Genomic DNA, 18,534 nt, shown 5'->3' on the forward strand with positions numbered 1-18,534 from the left:
TTTTTTTTTTTTTTTTTTTTTGGAGAACACGTACGAATCTAGACTAGAGTTGCAGCATGCATAAAATAATTGAGACCTGACCAAAAAATAAAAGCAGACGCGTGGATAGTGGACCCTGTATAACGCGTGGACACACACTTTCATTTGAGGGAAATTTATCGAGAAACTCCTCAAAATAGAAGTTTGGTTTTTTCGTGTGAAAGACTGTAAAAGAAATGGTCTATAAAAGCAAAGCCAGAGCGTGCCCAGGAAGCTTCCAGTCACTTCAGTCTTCGGTCTTCAGTGCCCATTTTCCAATTCATTTCCATCGTTTCCGCTTTCCTCCCCCCACGGCGCAGACCCCAGTGGTCTTCATCAATTTGTCCTGCCTTCATGGCCCAAGAAACCTGTTCTTCTTCATCCTCATCCAACCAGGCATGGAGTTACGATGTCTTTGTCAGTTTCCGTGGCAAAGATACCCGCTATAAGTTTACCGACCACCTATTTGCCGCGTTGGACCGGAGCGGGATTCACAGCTTTGAAGATAACAGAAAGCTTGAGAGAGGGAAAGATATCTGGACCGAGCTAGAGAAGGCAATACAGAAGTCCAGGATTGCTGTTATAGTCTTTTCGAAAAACTATGCTTATTCGAGATGGTGTCTCGAAGAGCTGGGGAAGATCATGGAATGCAAAAGGAATCTGCAACAAATTGTGCTGCCCGTTTTCTACGAGGTTGATCCTTCCCACCTTCGAAATTAGATGGGGAGTTTAGAGAAAGCGTTTGTCAGGAATGAGAAGCGTTTTGGGGTAGGCAAGGTGGACAGCTGGAGGGCTGCTTTGATTGAGGCTGCAAGCTTGTCTGGCTGGGACTTGCAAAATCCTGCACATCGGTAATTCATTTTGTTGCTTGTAAAAATGTAGCACACAGGGGCGGCTTTAAAAATTTTGTTTTGGAGTAACAGAAAAAACTTAAAGAAAATTTTTTTAATAAAAAGAAAACTTGAATGTATTGAGTTATAAAAAAAAAAAAAAAAAAAACAAAAGAAATTTAACAATTTCTGTCTATAAGCTTTCAAATTTTGAATTGTTATATGATAGTACATTATAAGTATTTGTTGTCATTGTAGATAGCTATGATCATTTTATTTTGTTAAATTTACCTAATATTTTTATTTTTATGTTTTTTTTTTTTGAGAAAAATTATTTTTATGTAGTTGTTATTTTCTATTTGTTTTTATTTTTTATAAAAATATTTAAAACTAAATGAATAAACTTAACTCACTGGCTTTGTATTAATTATTGACGTACATGTATTAAAAAAAATTATTGACGCACACAATTACACACATTCATACATAAATAATACACTACATATTTACTTAATCAATCAAATACTTGAACAATAACTAACTTTACAAATTTATTCTTGAACTTTTTTGACTTTATAACAAAAAAATTATTTACTTAATCAATCAAATACTTGAACAATAACTAACTTTAAAAATTTATTCTTGAACTTTTTTGACTTTATAACAAAAAAATTATTATAACATGATAACAATATACATACATGCTACAAACCCTTTCTATTACTAAATTATATAAAGTTATTTTATATTTAGAACCATGTTAACGGATGCTCTTAGGGCAATTGTTATATTTCCTATGAAAGTGGCATCTAAACATTTCCCTTATATTTATATTATAAACACATACTTCCACACGCATCATTATTTACACAAATAACATTATAACAAAAAGTAATGCACACAATCAATATTAGAAAAACTCACACGCATATAATATAAATATATAATAAAGAGTGACACTTATAATTCATAAACACTTACTCTTACTCTTAGAGTTGAAAATACTTGTAATAAGGGTTGCCCCTGCACACTAGTACTTCTCATCTACAAGCCATTAAAAACAACTTTATCTAGTTTACCTTCTCATTTTACAATATACCCAACATTAATACATCAATGGATCTATATTTTTAGCTATTTGATTAAAATAATATAAAAAATTCATTAAAAAGCAGTGTGAACACAACCAAAAAAGATTTGTTTATTAATAAGTAATGTGAACACAACAATTTAATAATATTTTTTTTTTAACATATGAGCTACAATGCACAACCAAAAGTAACTGTACACTATAGCTGTGGAGCAAAAAAATATGACTTTGGCTCCACCAATATTGTAGTCACATTTTGGTATTTGGTTGTGCTAAAAAGAGCAATATGGCTTTTTAGCACCACCAATACTAGTGCTCTTAGTGAGATATGAGTCTTATGAGATTGACACATACAATATTTTTCTCTCATTTACATTTTACACCATTGATTTTGAATAGGATTCAATATTATATAATATATTATTATATTATCATAGGTGTACAAAAGATATATACCAAAAATGTGCCGTATAGTACCGAATATATGCACTATCCCTTTCTTCTTATATTGTCAATTAATTTTCCCTAAAAAAAAAAAAAAATCCTTGAAATTACTTGAGAGGAAAATTTTCAAACCAAACTCCTTGGTGATTGATAAAACAATTCAGATGCACTTTTAGTCGTATAACTTATTTTAATGTGATAATATAACTTGTTTAAATAATACACATGAGAAAATAATTTAGTTTCAAATAATTTTAGAGCTATTTTTCTCCAACTCATTATAAGATGATTGAAGAGATCATTCATGTGTAGTTTTAGTCTTATGACTTTTTTAATAAGTTATGTGATTTGTTTAAATAATATACAAGGATAGTTTTATAATTTACCATGTAGTGGGTCTAAGGAAATAGCTCTCATCTGGTTTGGAGCTAAACTTTGTCTATACACATGGATGATTTTATTAGTCACTGTGTAATGGGTTGGAGGAGATCTTCAAAACTGGTTTGAAGAAAAATTTTGTCCGTTACTTTTGAAGTAGTTTATTCATTATCCAAAAATACACACAACCAATTACATTTTGTGGTATTTTGTTGATTTATTATGTTTTCTAGGTTAGTTTCATCTTATTAAATTATCACTGACTTCTATTTTATGGTGGATACATGCTAGCAGTTGTGAGTCAAAATTTATAGAAGGAATTATTGAATACATTGTCAGCAAACTAATTGAGATGACACACCTTACTGTTGCACCCTATCTAGTTGGGATTGAGTCTCGAGTGCAGGAATTCAATAAGCTGTTAAGTGGTAGTTCAAGTGAAGTTTGCATGGTTGGAATTTGGGGGATTGGCGGTATTGGCAAAACAACAATTGCCAAAGCTATATATAACCAACTACAAAGAAACTTTGATGGAAGTTGCTTTCTTGCAAATGTAGGAGAAGATTCTAAGCACCCAAAAGGTCTGATTCATTTACAGGAGAAAATTCTCTCCAGCATCCATGCAAACGACAATAGAAACATAATAGATGTTGATCGTGGAACTACAGTTTTGAAAGATAGAGCATGGTGTAAAAGGGTTCTTCTTGTTCTTGATAATGTGGATCACCAGGACCAATTAGATAAACTGGCCATTAGGCGAAGTAATTTTCAACCAGGAAGTATAATTATCATTACAACAAGAGATAAGTCTATGCTCAAATTGGCTAAGGTGGATGAGTCTAAGATATATATGCCACCAACATTGGATTACCATGAGTCTATTAAGCTCTTCAGTTGGCATGCATTTGAAAAAGACCATCCTAATGAAGGTTATGCAGAGTTGTTAGAGCAAGTAATTGGTTATGCTGGAGGGCTTCCATTGGTACTTACAGTTTTGGGTTCCAATTTGTCTGACAAGAGCAAAGATGAATGGAAAGGTACATTGGAAACATTAAAAGGAATACCTGACAAAGAAATTCAAGAGAAGCTTATGGTGAGTTTTAATTCACTATGTGACACACAGAAAGAGTTGTTTCTAGATCTTGCATGCTTCATGGTTGGAATGAAAAAAAAGTATGCTTTCAAAATACTCCGAGACTCATATTCAGGCCTTAAAAGTGATCTAGGGGTTTTGGTCCGTCAATGTCTTGTAGCAATTGATTGCTCGAACCAATTGACAATGCATGATATGATTAGAGACATGGGTAGAGAAGTTGCCCCCAGAGAACGCAGCCGACTATGGAATCATGACGATGTCAATGTATTGGAACATGACGAGGTAAGATTCAAATGCTTATGTTGATTGGATAAGAATTTAGGGCCAACTTACCTTATTTAGAGAAATAATAGATGATTTACTTACTGTATTGCACACCACTAGAAGAACCGTAGACATGGTACCTGTTTCTCAAATTGTGTTGTAGAGTCACTTTGCCTTTGCATCACAATCAGTAATAGGACGCTACACTGTTTTATACATAGTGGTGTGCTTGTGTGTGTGTGTGTGTGTGTGTGTGTGTGTGTGTGTGTGTGTATATGCAATTATGCATGTAAATCACAATTTCCCTAAAATATGACTTTTGCACAATGTTCTGTTCTATTAGGAAAGAAAAGTTAAAGGCATCATGCTAAATTGTCGTGGGGTTCACAATTTGCAAGTTGATGCCAAAGCCTTTTTGAAGATGAATCAGCTAAGAGTGCTTCAACTAAATTATGCACGCTTTGAGGGGAACTTCCAATGTCCTTCCAAGAAGCTAAGATATCTAGAATGGTATGGGTTCCCTAAGGAATCCATACCAGCAGACTTGTACTTGGAAAATCTTGTTGCTCTTTACATGCCCTATAGTAGCTTGATAGAACTTTGGAGAGGAACCAAGGTATGCAAATGTGTATACGTGTGTGTATTCTTGCTCATATTATTTCTGTTTTTGATATTTTGAATTCACATGGATATTAATTTAGTATTTCCTTTTTTGTGTGAGGGAACAGATTATGAAAAAGTTGAAATTTCTTGATGTCAGTCATTCCTATCACCTAAGGGGAACACCAGATTTCTCAGGCATAGATAATCTGGAGGTGCTGCTTCTTAATAATTGTACTAATTTGGTCGAGGTTCACGAGTCTGTTCTAGATCTTAGCAAGCTAGTTACTTTGGATCTTAAGGACGGTAAAACCCTTTGGAAGCTTCCCCTAGGTATTTACAATTTAAAGTCTCGTGTAAACCTTTCTGGTTGCACAAAGCTAGAAATGGTACCGAGCTTTGGATTCAAATTGCCATTAACAATATGGTATTCACTCTGTATATCTTCTGAAGTTCCATTGGTAAGTGTCTGTTTTAACAGAGAGCTTTTCCCGCAGAAGGTCTCTTCTCTTCCTCTCTTTTGTCTAATGAAAATAGGCTTTTGGGATTTTGATTCTCTCAATTTCAAATTGAAATAACTCTCTATTTCAAGGTCATAATTTAAAGTTAGAATAAAAAATCTAAGGTCTACCTCATTTAAAATTTAACCATGATAAACATTTAACTATGGTTAAACTAAACTAAAGTTAATGAGTTTTAAATGAGGTGGCAAAATTTAGACCCTTGATTTATTAAACATTAAATCATTGCAGGATTAAACATTAACGACTAACAAGGATGGTGATGATTCGACTTTTGCCTTAACTCATGGCAGGATTTCACCAAAGGTGGTGTTCAGGGGAAGCGAAGGCGCTTGGAGAGTGCAGTAACTCATCATCCTTTTCATTCACAACCACCGGAACTAATTCGACCGAATCTTGAATACTGTGAAAATCTCAACCAGCTTTCCTTCGAAATTTGTCAGGATCCGGAGCTTCTATTTGGTAGAAAAATCAACAAAAGCGGTCCAATTCTGAATTTCCAACCGGGTAGCAAAATGAGACAGATCATCCTGCAGTTCCTGCACGACATGGAGTTTCCTCTCCCAGCTGGTATTGACATTTCCAAGGGGCTTCCTCCACCAGTTAATGACAATGTTAAGGTTCGTGTAATCCCACATGCTTTTCTGGAAACTTTCTATCATCTACGTAATTTATTGGCCCTAGTAGTTGTTGATGGCTCAAATAGTTGAAGCATTATGCAAACATGAATCCTATCTAAATGACTTATAGTAGATTAGTAAAAGAATCAATACCAGAATGGTGGGGATTAAAAGAACTAGAAGATTGGAGAGACAAGGCATGAAAGTATCTGTTTTCATCTTAACGTGTTTTTATCTTTTGAATTCAAAATTGATATTAATTCAGAACTTTTCTTTTGGGTGGGGAAACAGATTTGTGGAAAGTACTTGCACTATGGTGTTGTCCTTCATTCCTATCTCCCAAAGAGAACACCGAATATATTCCTAGGAATCACCAATGCCTACTTCAAGGCCCTAAGGGATCTATATGGAGAAATCTATTATGTATCCCCTTTGTGAGAGGTGGATACATGTAACACCACTTCATCTTATATGGGCCAACTGATAGCTTGGTCGAGATTCATGAGGCCAGAGATTGGGGTTGTTTGGTACATGATTTCAAACAATAATTTCTAGTTTTTAAACAACATTACATGACACGTACTTTTAAAAAAACCTTTTAAACTTGAAAACGGTTGTTTAAACACACGTACCAAACGGGTGTGTATAGATTTCAAGGAGGGTTCAGTCCAAAAAATATTAAGGAAGGCCATGGGCCCCGGCATCTGATTTTTCTTCTTTAAAGTTTTTATTTTTTTGTTTAGTACTTATAATAATTTTTTTTTAATATATAGTATATATTGCAAAAAAAATTTTAAAAATTTATAAAAAAAAATATTTAATTCTCATTCAAGAATCAAGAAAAAATTATAGAATACTCCAGGAGCATTATAAATGCATACTCACTTCTCTTACATGAATTTTGCATTCTAACTATCATGAATTTAATAGCGGAACCCACTATTATGTGAGAGAAGGGAATAACCATTTATGGTATATCTAAAGAAGTATGCATTTATGATACTTCTAGAGTATTTTGTAATTATTCAAAATTAAGTTGTTTTTTCTTAACCAAAAAACAAAAATTAAGTTTTTTTTTTTTTTTTTTTTAGAGAAAAGAAAGAATTAAGTTGGTCTAAAAAGATTCTAAAGAAACTCCTAGATAAAGGGAGAAAATACTTTTTAGTTAATAAATACTTAAAGTTTAGTGGTTTTGTGCATCAAAGAGTTGAACCACCTTAAGAAGTGTCCAAGAACCACTAGTACTTACAGGTCCTTAGTGAGCATTTGGATATGCCAGCGCCTGCGTTGAAGTTGGTGTCTGCGTTTTTTAGTGGGTCCTATGCACTGTTCAGGGAACCCACAAGTATGAAATTCATCAAAAATTTCATTAAAACTGAGTCTCACGGCTCTATTCACACATTTAAAAATTATTTTGCTACAATATTTTCAGTTTTCAGTTTTCAGCAATAAACGGTATCCAAACAAACTCTTAATACTACCTACAATGCTTGTTGAAGCAAAGGCTCTTGCCCATGTTCTTCCATTTTCTAGCCAAAAATAAGCTTGGCTAAAGAAGAAAATTTTTGGATTAATATTGTTAGTGATTCTATTTTCTTGACTAGAAAATGTTGAAAGGTTGGGATTGAAAAAATATATATACTTTCTTTCAATTTTCTGTATTTTTTCCTAGTTAATTTACTAAATTCAGTTATTATAAAAAAAAAAAAGTGAAGGATAATATGTCTATATATATTCTTGGGGTAAAACATAATGGAGGATAATTTGATAGAGTTAATTTTTATTTTTATTTTTTAGATAGAAAGTGGAGATGTAGGGAGGTGGAATTCAAACCATAGACATGGAATTTGAAAGAGTTAAATTAAAAGCATTATTTTTGGGTCAAATTGTTTGGTTTTTGCATTTCTCTCAATTTTTTTTTTCTCCCACTGTGTGGTAGTCATTCATTCATCATTTTTTTTCCCAAAGCCATATATATCTTTTTTGTTCTCAAAGAAGATTTTTATATTTTGGTTTGATTAGATGGTAGATAGGATATCCTAACATAATTTTGATTTTATAAGAGAATTTAAGGTATCCTGTAAATTTGAAAGAAATCGCTAAAAAATTAATACAAAATTAATAATAAATAATTTTCAGGATTTGAAAAATGTAAAATTATATATTGATATATGATTAGGGTCATTCTATATTTCATTTTTATAGTTGAACCTCCTTCTTTCCAATTAGTCTAGCTAGCTTAAGCCGAATAATAACTATCTAACCCAAAAACTTAAAAAAAATAATAATAATAATAAATAAAATAATAAAAATATTCACAATTATGATTGTATTTTAGCAAAAAAAAAAAAAAAAAAATATTTTACCACCAAAAAACAAAAAAAATCATGTGTTATCGGAGAAGCTAAAGTTAAATTTTTTGTAACTACACTAAACTAGTATAAATACCAGTTGACTTTAGCAAGTTGTTAAAAATAAAATACAATATTTTATTAAGATTATATCTCTTCTTTCAATTAAAAAACTTAAATTCTCTATCTTCCTTATTATTTTAAGGAGTTGTTTATATTATTTTAGATGAAGTTATAAAAAAAAATAGAACATTTAATATTTGGTGTATTGTAAATGAGGTGTTAAAATAGATAAAGAATTTTTTTGAGATACTAAAAGCTAAAAATTTTAGCACCGCCACTATGAATACTCTAATTTCAAAAACAAAATCCTAGCCAGCCTAGTATTAAAAAAAAAAAGGAAAACATTATTTTGTTTTTGTTTTTGTCTTTGTTGGTAGATAATTGCATTTTAATGTATTTAGAAACAACAGTTTTGTGTNTTTTTTTTTTTTTTAAATGCAGAAGTCTAGATTTGATGATAAGCAAAAAGGGATTGCCACCTCTTTAGATGCATCTAAGCATGGATGCTTGTCAGCTCGAGAGACAACCCAACAGCAGTGGGATGAGGAGCTTGCTGCTCATTTACAAGATAAGGAGGAATTTAAGGTATCCTGTAAATTTGAAAGAAATTGATATATGATCCGGGTCATTCTATATTTCATTTATGGTTGGACCTCCTTCTTCCCAATTAGTCTAACTAGCTTAAGTCAAATAGAAACTATCTAGCCCAAAAAAAAATAATAATAATAACAATTATGATTGTATTTTAGCAAAAAAACTATTTTACCACTAAAAAATAAAAAAATCATGTGTTATTAGAGAAGCTAAAGCTAAATTTTTTGCAACTTCAGTAAATTAGTATAAATACCAGTTGACTTTAGTAAGTTGTTAAAAATAAAATATAATATTTTATTAAGATTATATCTCTTCTTTCAATTAAAAAACTCAAATTCTTTATCTTTCTTATTATTTTAATGAGTAGTTTATATTATTTTAAATGAAGTTATAAAAAAATAGAACATTTAATATTTGGTGTATTGTAAAGTAAGGTGTTAAAATAGATAAAGTAGTTTTTTAAGTTACTAAAAACTAAAATTTTTAGCACCACCATTGTAAATACTCTAACTTCAGAAAACAAAATCCTACCCAGCCTAGTATGAAAAAAAAAAAAAAAAAAGCATTATTTTGTTTTTGTTTTTGTCTTTGTTAGTAGATGATTGCATTTTAATGTATTTAGAAACAACATTTTTGTGTATTTATAATTTTTTAATACTATATGGATGTTTATTTGGAGTTTTTTTTCTTCCCCTTTATACTCCAGCCTCTACTAACTTAAAATTTTGGGTCCGTCCCTGTATATGATTAAGTTTAAATGTAGAAAACAAAATGATTGTATTCTTTCTTCTGGTTAATAATGAATAGGCACTACTTTTATTTTTCATGTACTAATTTGTCTACAATCTTTGTATAGGTGCATTTATCCCTGCAAAACCCATTTGAATGTATGATTGTTGCAAGCGGTTGGGCAGCTGAAGTTTTTTATCATGGTATTCTCTCAATGAGAGAAAAAGATGGGCGTTATCAAAAGGACTTTAAAATCTATCCACATCGTTTGAAAGTTACATTCAATTTCTTAAATCAACTCACGATTCTTTCTTTGAGACGATGCAGAAGATTTCAATCACTTGATGAGCTTTCAACAGATTTACAAGCGATGGATGCAAGCAACACCATGTCCATTGCATGGATTTTTACTGCACTAAATTGGGAACTATCAAAATTTCTGCAATTTACTAGTAACCCAAAAACCAGGCTTTTCAATGTATCTCTCTTGTCTCTATTCTTGTTTGATCGAATTTGGTTTTTGGACCAAAATTCATTACTAATGATTTTCATGTATTAGGAATTTATTGCAGTCGATAGTTTTAGCTTTTTCTGCCCTGGGGTTGAGTTTCTAGACTGGTTTGACGCCCTAGTGGTGAGTAAGGGATCAATTTTATCTTTTGTTGTGCCCTCACTAGTGAAGCAAGAGATTCGAGGATGGTTTCTATGTGCTGTATTTGCAAGCAGCTTTCATGATATTCACGAATTCACTGTTTCCTATAAATTCAAAAATAAAACCAAGGGCATTGATTGGCAGTATCAACAAAAAAATAGTCGTGTAATACCATGTCAAGAACATATGTGGTTGCAATTTGTACCGCTACATCGTATGCCACATCCGTTGGAAGCCGGAGATGAAGTGGAGTATTCAATACGCATAAGCGGTGGTTTCGAAGTGAAGAAGTTTGGGGTCAACATAATTTATGAGAATGATAAGAAGGATTGCCACTCCTATTTTGAAGCAATGGTCAAGAATGCATCACTTCTTTATAAGGATGATTTTCTAGATGAAGATGTTTCAACAAATCAACTAATGGCTGGTGATAAGAAAATCAACCCTTTTGATTTACAGGTTAACTTTAATAACCCGCAAGACTTAGGTTGCGTTTAGCATTGGCTTAAAAAATCAGTTTATTTTACTATTTAGCATAATTTTGCTACTATTTATAAGCTTTATTATACTTTTTGGTACTATTTATGGGTTCTATTGTACTATTTTAGCTAACTTTTACTTTTATCTACAGTACTTTCAGAATAAATTTTCAATTTCAGCTAAATAAGCTGTTCTCAAACGGGCACTTATATACTATCTCACAATTGTATTAGAGTTTCTTATAAGTGGTTCTTATGTTTCAATTAATTGATTTACTTGTTATTTCCTTTTTTCTTTTTTTAAATGCAGAAGTCTAGATTTGATGATAAGAAAAAAAAGATTGCCACCTTTTTAGATGCATCTAAGCGTGGATGCTTGTCAACTCGAGAGACAACCCAACAGCAGTGGGACGAGGAGCTTGCTGCTCATTTACAGTATAAGGAGGATGTCTCAATTGCACAGCATTATGAGCTAGCCGCCATGATTTTGGAGGATCCAACCGTTGTTCTTGAGGACCACAATGCTCTTGTGGAGGCTGAGGTAATGGTTGTGGAAACACCTCCTTTGCCTTCTTAGCCAAATGGCCCATATCCTATGGTCTTCACATTGTTCTTGCCGAGTTAGAGTTTTCCTAATGTTAGATTAATAATTAAACAATAAAATTTATCATTTCTCGGTCTTTTTAAAGAAGATTAGTAATTTTTTATGGTATCAAAACAAGTTTTTTGAATTCAAATTATTCTACCTTTCATTCAAAAAGTTAAAAATTTCACGTATTGGATAATAATTCAAAAAAATATATTTGTTTAATTAAAGGACAATTTTCTCATTTAGATTTTAGAGTAATACAAAACAAAGTGCTATGTTATTTCCTATTTTTACTTAGTAGAGTAAATGATTAACATAAAAAGAGTATCACCGAGCTCCTACAAGTGCTATGCCAAAATTAAAACCAACTGTATTTGTGATAACCACTCTAACTAACTTCAACTAATAGAACTAACTTAATAACAAATTTAACTTACATCCCAACATTTGGACACTCGGTTAATGCCAGCCTCTTAGAGCATTCACACCAATATATGTAAAATCATGTAAAATAGAAAAAGAAGCTGTTTTTACACATTTTGGCTCAAAATTACACTCCATCAGTCCCTCTAAAAATGTCTAAACTCGTGTATATCTATACACGAGCTACAGTAACCGTGTAAATTTACACGGTTACTGTAGCTCGTGTATAGATTAATTTATTAATTTTTTTCGCTCCTTTTTTTTTCTCTCTCTTCTCCGGGCTCAACAACCTCACCACTTCTCATCTTCTTTTTCCTCAGATACACACAAACACTCTCACACACAAACACATCCACACATAGCTCCGATCAACACAGATTCACTTGCTCAAAAAAAAAAAAAAAAACACGAGATACACAAACACACCCACACAGAAGCAAACCCACACAGACAAACAACAAAGATACTAATCGGAGCTTGACTGGAACGATCGGAGCTTGTTGATGGAGCGGCGCGTAGATCGAAGATGTGGCGTTGGTGGATCGGAGCGGAGATCAAAGTGGAGCGGAGATCGGAGAACTGGCGTTTGGTGGATCGGAGCGGAGATCGGAGATATGGGGTTTGCTGGATCGGAGCAGAGATATGGCGTTTGGCGGATCGGAGCAGATCGGATCGGATCGGAGCGAAGCGGAGTGGAGCGGATTGGATCAGATCGGAGCGAAGCGGAGTGGAGCGGAGCGGATCGGAGCGAAGCTGAGCGGCGCGGCGAGGAGATATGGCATTTTGTGATTCGGGAGGAAGGCCAGAGAGATGGAGAGAGGGAGAGCGAGAGACAGTGAGATGTGAGAAATCAGAAAATGGGTTTGGAGAGAGAAAGGGCGCGTATTTAAGTGAGTGGTTGGTGAGAAATAATAAAAAAATATAGTATAATGTATATTTTATTGCAATAACTTGTAAAATAAATGAATTGATGTAGGTGTTTTGTAAGAGTGGATGTGTAAAATAGAAAAAGTAGGTTTTTAGTGTAAAAATAGATGTGTAAAATACACATGCTGATGTGAATGCTCAATGGATACCTTTTAGTGATTATATGGATTTGGAGTTTTAAACTAGTTCCAATGAAAACTTATCCTTAATATGTATACTTACACTATTCACAATTTGACATCTCATATACTGTACAAAAAAAAAAGTTGTAAAATTTATTTTGTCTTGTTTTTTAATTTGACTCATGGCTCACTATTCAATTTTGGGGCTTCCCCAATCCCCATATTCTTATAGGATGGACTTTCCGAAGGTGATAGGAAACGTAGTTGGAGCGACTTCCAAGAAAATCAGTCAGGGACTACGGTTTTTGAGGGCGGGGCTGCCTTTGAGCTGAACATGTACTCATCAGGGATTCCAAGAATGAACTTTGTGAGCCGAACTATGCGCCTAAGAAGTCTGGAGGCTGAGCGAATGTCATGGGAGGTAGAGCGCCAGATTCTGCACCATCAGAATGCTGCTTTGGAAAGAGAGAATTTTCGCCTTCGTATGCAATTAGCAAATGCCAGGCAATTTGCTCCTCAACTCCACATGGGTCTTCCCCGTCCACACTTGGCATTCGAGAGGGCTTCTTCTTCAGCATCAGCCTCTATTCAAACTACAATTGCAGCCACTACTCCTGTGGCTTCGGCGAGAACAAACACTCCTGGTTTGGATTATCCTAATTTCCTTGCCAGACCAGTTCTTGGCTTCCAAAGTGTCAATAACCCATCAGGATCTTCTCCACCTAATGGAGGCTCTCACCTCCCACAATAGGCATGCCTTTTTCTTTTGGCAAGTTGAGGGTTTTATTATCATTAACTTGTACATTGACCTGAGTATATATAGAAATGTTTTATTTAAGATATATATATATATATATATATTGTTCGATATCTCCAATTCTCGTAATTTTATTGTTTGTAATATTGCTCAGGTAAGAAAATTGCCAATGAGAGGTAATGATACAATTTTCCGACAACTGAGGTTTTTTTGTGGGCTTTGTAATTTTGCACGGACCGATTTAGGAGGTATTTAGATTTTATTTGGGAATAGCTTATTTAGCTTTTGTTGAAAGTATGCTAAAGGATATTTATATCTTGAAAAAATTTGAAAAAGTAAAAAATTAAGGAAAAAATAAGATTTTAAAAAATTGTATATAAAAATTTAAAAAAGCTAAAATCTATAAGCTAATGCCAACCTCACTCTTAATAAAAGGAAATTTGGAATTGAGAAGATGAGGAGGTCGTGAAGATTATTGAGAACGCAAAAACCCAAGAAATTGGAAAAAAAAAAATCTTCAAATTTTCAACTTGAAATCAAAAGCAAACAAACAACAAAATTTTCCCCTTTAAAATTTAGTTAGAGCAAGAGAAAAATACTAAGATAGCAAGTCTCAGCACAAAAAAAAAGATTTAAACTCCCTCTAAATTTTCACAAGAAAAAATGAAAAAGAGAAGGAAAACTTTCTTGGATAATAGACCATTTCAAGAATGAGAAATATGAGTTTTTCTTCTTTGAAGTTATGTTTAAATGAGGAACTAACAGTAACAGGAGAAAATGAGTTTTATCTTCCACCTTTTATCTCAAAAAATAGTAACAATAGCACAGCTAACATAGACTAGTGGAACATAAGTATTTCATGTTTTTTCTCTCTAGGAGAGCCTTCTTCTACCTACGAATAGCCGGCGTTTTCACCCAAAAAACCTTCCACTTTCACCTCTTTTCACCCCCATCACATCTCATCCACAATACTCCTCGCCCATAGCTGTTTAATCCTACAACCACCAACTATTTTCCTTTAATTCTCAAACCTACTTTTTGCATGCCCAAGGAGTGGACTTCTCTTCACTCTTAGATCATCCACATCAGTGGATGCAAACTTTCCATCTATTTTGCACACAAAAAAACTACTTTTTCTATTTTACACACCTATTTTTACAAAACACTCATATCAGTCTATCTATTCTATACATTTATTCAAAAAATATTCATTCTTTTACAATTTTTTATTATTTCCTCACTCGCTACCCCTCTCTCTCACAGACCCAACACTACCAACGATCACTCCACACCCAACCACCATCATCACCCACCCAACAAGCATCATCAAGGAAAACCAACCCATTCAATCTGAAACCCAAATCATCACCCACCCAACCTGAAACCCACTGATCAAACAACAAGAAATCAGTGGCAATCGATGATCGGAGAGGCTTCATGGCGGTGGCGATCGGCGATTTGATCAAGCTTCATGCTAGTCTGATGATTTGATCAGGTAATCGGCGAGAGATCAGTGTCGATGGCGAGAGATTAGTGCCGATGGCGATCGGCAGCAGTGGTTTGATGATTTGATCGGCGGCAATGGTTTGATGATTTGATCAAATGAGAAAAAGGGAGAGTGAGAGCAACTAGAGACAAGGAGAGAGAAAAATTACTAAAATATTAAATGCAAATGCTACAAGAATCGTGCATATATGCATGGTTATTGTAGCACTTATGCATTTATGCACAAGTTTACACCATTGATGTGGGTGGTTTTTTTTTTTTGTTAGAATGTGTAAAATGAAGGGTTTTTTGTATTTTGCAAGACTTCTTAGTCTCTAGTAGTCCACTACTTTTTACTCTTTTGGTTCTATCTTTCCTTTTCCCAACCTTTCTTGGTCCTAGTCTAACTTTATTCTTCTTGTTTTGTTCCCTTTCTTCCGTGTGGTCCCTACTTTTCTTTCTTTCTCTAAATATACTCTTTGTGTCTCTTTTAGTCTAGGCTTTTGTAGCCTTTTTTCTGATTCTCATGGAAGTTTACTTCACAGCAAGGGAATATGGCTGGACTAAGAGCAGTGACTCAAAAGTCAGTTCTGAACTCTTTGCTGATGAAATTGAAACAGATCCTCAGTTAAGTGAGGGAGAAGAAGTCCCTTTTGCAAGACATGGACCAGTACTTGAAGCAGACCCTAAAGAAATCAGCATGCAAAATGATTTTTGGGGTTCATGTGCAATTGGTTTTATTCTAAACTATAGGAAATTCTCAGTAGCTCGTCTTCAACACATTATCAATGTTACATGGAGAATCAGGGGCTCGGCCATTATTGTGGGAAGAGATTCCTACTTTTATCTCATTCATTTTGAACTGATGGATGATCTAAATCATATCTATAATGAGGGACCGTGGGCAGTGGATGGAGCTCTATTGGTGTTGGAAAGGTGGAGGCAAAATTTGGTTCTAAGTAGACTTCAACTGAATTATGTTTCCTTATAGGTGCAATAGCATGGACTTCCACTTGAATATCAGTATCCAAAACTGGCAGAAATGGTGGGCCAACTGATTGGACTCTTTAAGAGGGTGGATTGGGAGGATCGTATGCCACAGAATATTCATTTCATGCAACTCAGGGTTTGTATAGATTCATGGATACCAGTCATTTTTGGTTTCATGTTAAGGTTGGATGATGGCATTAGAACCTAGATTCAGCGTAGATATGAACATGTTCACAAGTTATGTACCAGATGCAGATTGATAGGCCATACCAGATCGTAGTACACCCAATGCATGGATGAAATTGAAATGAGTTTGTTCAGACAGAGGAGACATATCCAGCGGCTTCATCAAGTACAATTTGGGTTTGATGTTTTGGAACCACACTTTGTTAATGAGCTTAAAGCCTTTTACAATAGATGAAGACGTTGGACCACTCAAATTCCCTTTGGAAACATCCATCATCATCATCTCCCCCACCTAGATAATAAACTCCCCAACATCACCAACTTTAGCAACCCTTCCCCACCACAATCATTTCCAACTCCAGAAAAAAGCCAACAAAATTTTCTAAACCCAAAAACACCACAATACCCTAACCCAAGTAACCTTAACCCTAACTCACATCATCCCCCCACGACACAACCAAAAACCGAACATGCAACCCTTAACTTAGCCATCCATTCCTTATCAATTGGACATAATGCAATTCCTCATACACCTTTTAACTCACCAAGATCGTCTCTAGACCACCCACAAGATACTATCCTAAACCCTAGCCATCTTCAAGAACCACCCCAAGTCACAAATACTAATCCCAATTCAAAGTAACCCTCTTGTCCTAACATATAACTACAACAATACCCTTGACCAAACCCCCTGACTTTGATCAAGCAGATTTAACCTTCTCCATGTGACATTTATGGCTACCCTCTAAATTCTCAGCATTGAGATGGACTTGGGTTGAGGGAGCTGGCCTTTTCATCGATGGATATATGAGAGATAACCACCCCACATCATCTGAAATAGAGAGCATCTCAGCAACAGGAACAATGTTCAACCTCAATAAGTTGAATGATGATAGACCTGAAGTAGTACGAGGAGCTGCATGGAGTCGTGGACAAATACCTGAGTCACCTGATTCTCTCATTGAGTCACTAGTCCAAAGGGTTAATAGGGGCAGATTCAAATTTGAGATAGGAAGCTCCAGTAATGGGCCTCAACTACTTAGAACACAAGTTTTGCCTACTAAAGTGGTTCAAGATGGGAATAGTAACCTAACAATGGGAATGGGCCATATTGGTACAGGATCAGGCCCAAATCAAGAAGCATACATCGGCCCAACAGTTAGCTTAGACACGGGCCTGGACAACTTAAACATCCCAGATCCCTTATCCCTTAGACCTGGCCTACCATTACCAATATCTACATGCTCAAACCCTTTTCCACTCTTAAGCCAACAAGATGGAAAACTATGGGAGTCTAATACTAGCAACCATGGCATTACTAAGGCAACAAGGAAGAGGTTCAGGGTAGAATTTGGAAAACTAAGGAGAAACATTAGACAAAGGCTTTTATGTGGATTCTGTTTAGAGGAAGGTAATCCTAATATCCTTCTAGATTACTTAGATTATGCTCGAATCAAAATGAAAAGTGTGGTAGTGTTTTATACCTTGCATATCCAAATGGGCAATGGGAAGCTGGCCCCAATCAGCTTCCCCAAACCCATGAAGATCTTAAGTTGGAACTGTAGAGGTTTGGGCAAATCCTCTGCAATTCTAAAGTGCCAGAAAAAAGCCTATGAATTTAAACCTAATGTGATGTTCCTTATGGAGACTAAGTTAATGAAAGATAAGGGAAAATATATTTGGGTCAAATGTGGGTTTTTAGAAAGATGGGAGGTTCCAAGAGAGGGTTACAGTGGTGGCCTAATTCTTGCTTGGATACCCAAACTAAGTCTTAAGTGGTGTATGCCTTCAAAAATCTTGTTCATACAGAGTTATTAGATCTTAAGGGTAACCCATATCCATTACCTTTGTATATGGTCAGCCTGATTATTCCAAAAGAGAGGAAATGTGGCAACAACTCAAGAACCTAAAATCTCTAGCTAAGCCTAATTGGCTATGTATTGGAGATTTTAATCAAATCCTAAAGAAAAATTCTCCTTCACTCAAGATACAATAGTGGGATCTGAACTGTTCCAACATGTAATAGATGAGTTTCAATTTTGTGACTTGGAGGCTACTGGGCAAAGATTTATTTGGATGAATAATAGAAGTGAGAATGATTTTGTTATGGAGAGACTAGATAGGGCTTTTGCCAGTGTTGAGTTGGTTAACTCTTACCCACATTATGCCCTAAGAAATCACCCTATCTACCATTTTGATCATGGACCTATCATCTTAGATTTTGAATTCCAACATCCTTTTAGAAAGAGACCTTTTAGATTTGAACATATGTGGATCAGCCATTCTAATTGCCAGGACATGATACAAAGAGCATGGAGTTTACATA

The 18,534-nt window shown here is 34.5% G+C and overlaps 3 protein-coding genes across 3 annotated transcripts in view; all 3 read left to right on the top strand.

The window, feature by feature from the left end:
* The window catches only part of LOC112014121 (disease resistance protein L6), a 1,216-nt gene extending 478 nt beyond the window's left edge, over positions 1–738 (top strand). Inside the window, exon 2 of the mRNA XM_065771824.1 lies at positions 415–738. Within this exon, the coding sequence (XP_065627896.1) occupies positions 415–738 (324 nt within the window). The remainder of the gene's footprint in view (positions 1–414) is intronic.
* LOC136061488 (disease resistance protein RPV1-like) lies at positions 346–6,454 on the top strand (the record flags this gene model as incomplete). The annotated part of the gene is given in 6 exon segments (XM_065771791.1): positions 346–869; positions 3,055–4,138; positions 4,464–4,736; positions 4,849–5,181; positions 5,535–5,861; positions 6,153–6,454. Coding segments are annotated over 6 exon segments (2,295 nt in total). The 3' UTR covers positions 6,300–6,454.
* A 2,256-nt stretch (positions 6,455–8,710) lies between these two features.
* LOC136066859 (uncharacterized) lies at positions 8,711–11,306 on the top strand. The gene is made up of 4 exons (XM_065771825.1): positions 8,711–8,860; positions 9,726–10,076; positions 10,158–10,709; positions 11,040–11,306. Exons 1-4 carry the CDS (start codon positions 8,711–8,713, stop codon positions 11,304–11,306), a joined length of 1,320 nt encoding a protein of 439 aa, XP_065627897.1.
* The last annotated feature ends 7,228 nt before the right edge of the window (positions 11,307–18,534 follow it).

Source organism: Quercus suber, unplaced genomic scaffold (genome assembly GCF_002906115.3).
Source record: "Quercus suber isolate HL8 unplaced genomic scaffold, Cork oak 2.0 scaffold_49, whole genome shotgun sequence".
Lineage (NCBI taxonomy): Eukaryota > Viridiplantae > Streptophyta > Magnoliopsida > Fagales > Fagaceae > Quercus > Quercus suber.

Coding starts and splice junctions, on each gene's coding strand:
- LOC136066859 (XM_065771825.1), top strand. CDS start 8,711: ATGCAGAAGTCTAGATTTGATGATAAGCAAAAAGGGATTGCCACCTCT. Junction 10,077..10,157: donor CAAAAACCAGGCTTTTCAAT/GTATCTCTCTTG, acceptor TTCATGTATTAG/GAATTTATTGCAGTCGATAG. Junction 10,710..11,039: donor TCAACCCTTTTGATTTACAG/GTTAACTTTAAT, acceptor TTTTAAATGCAG/AAGTCTAGATTTGATGATAA.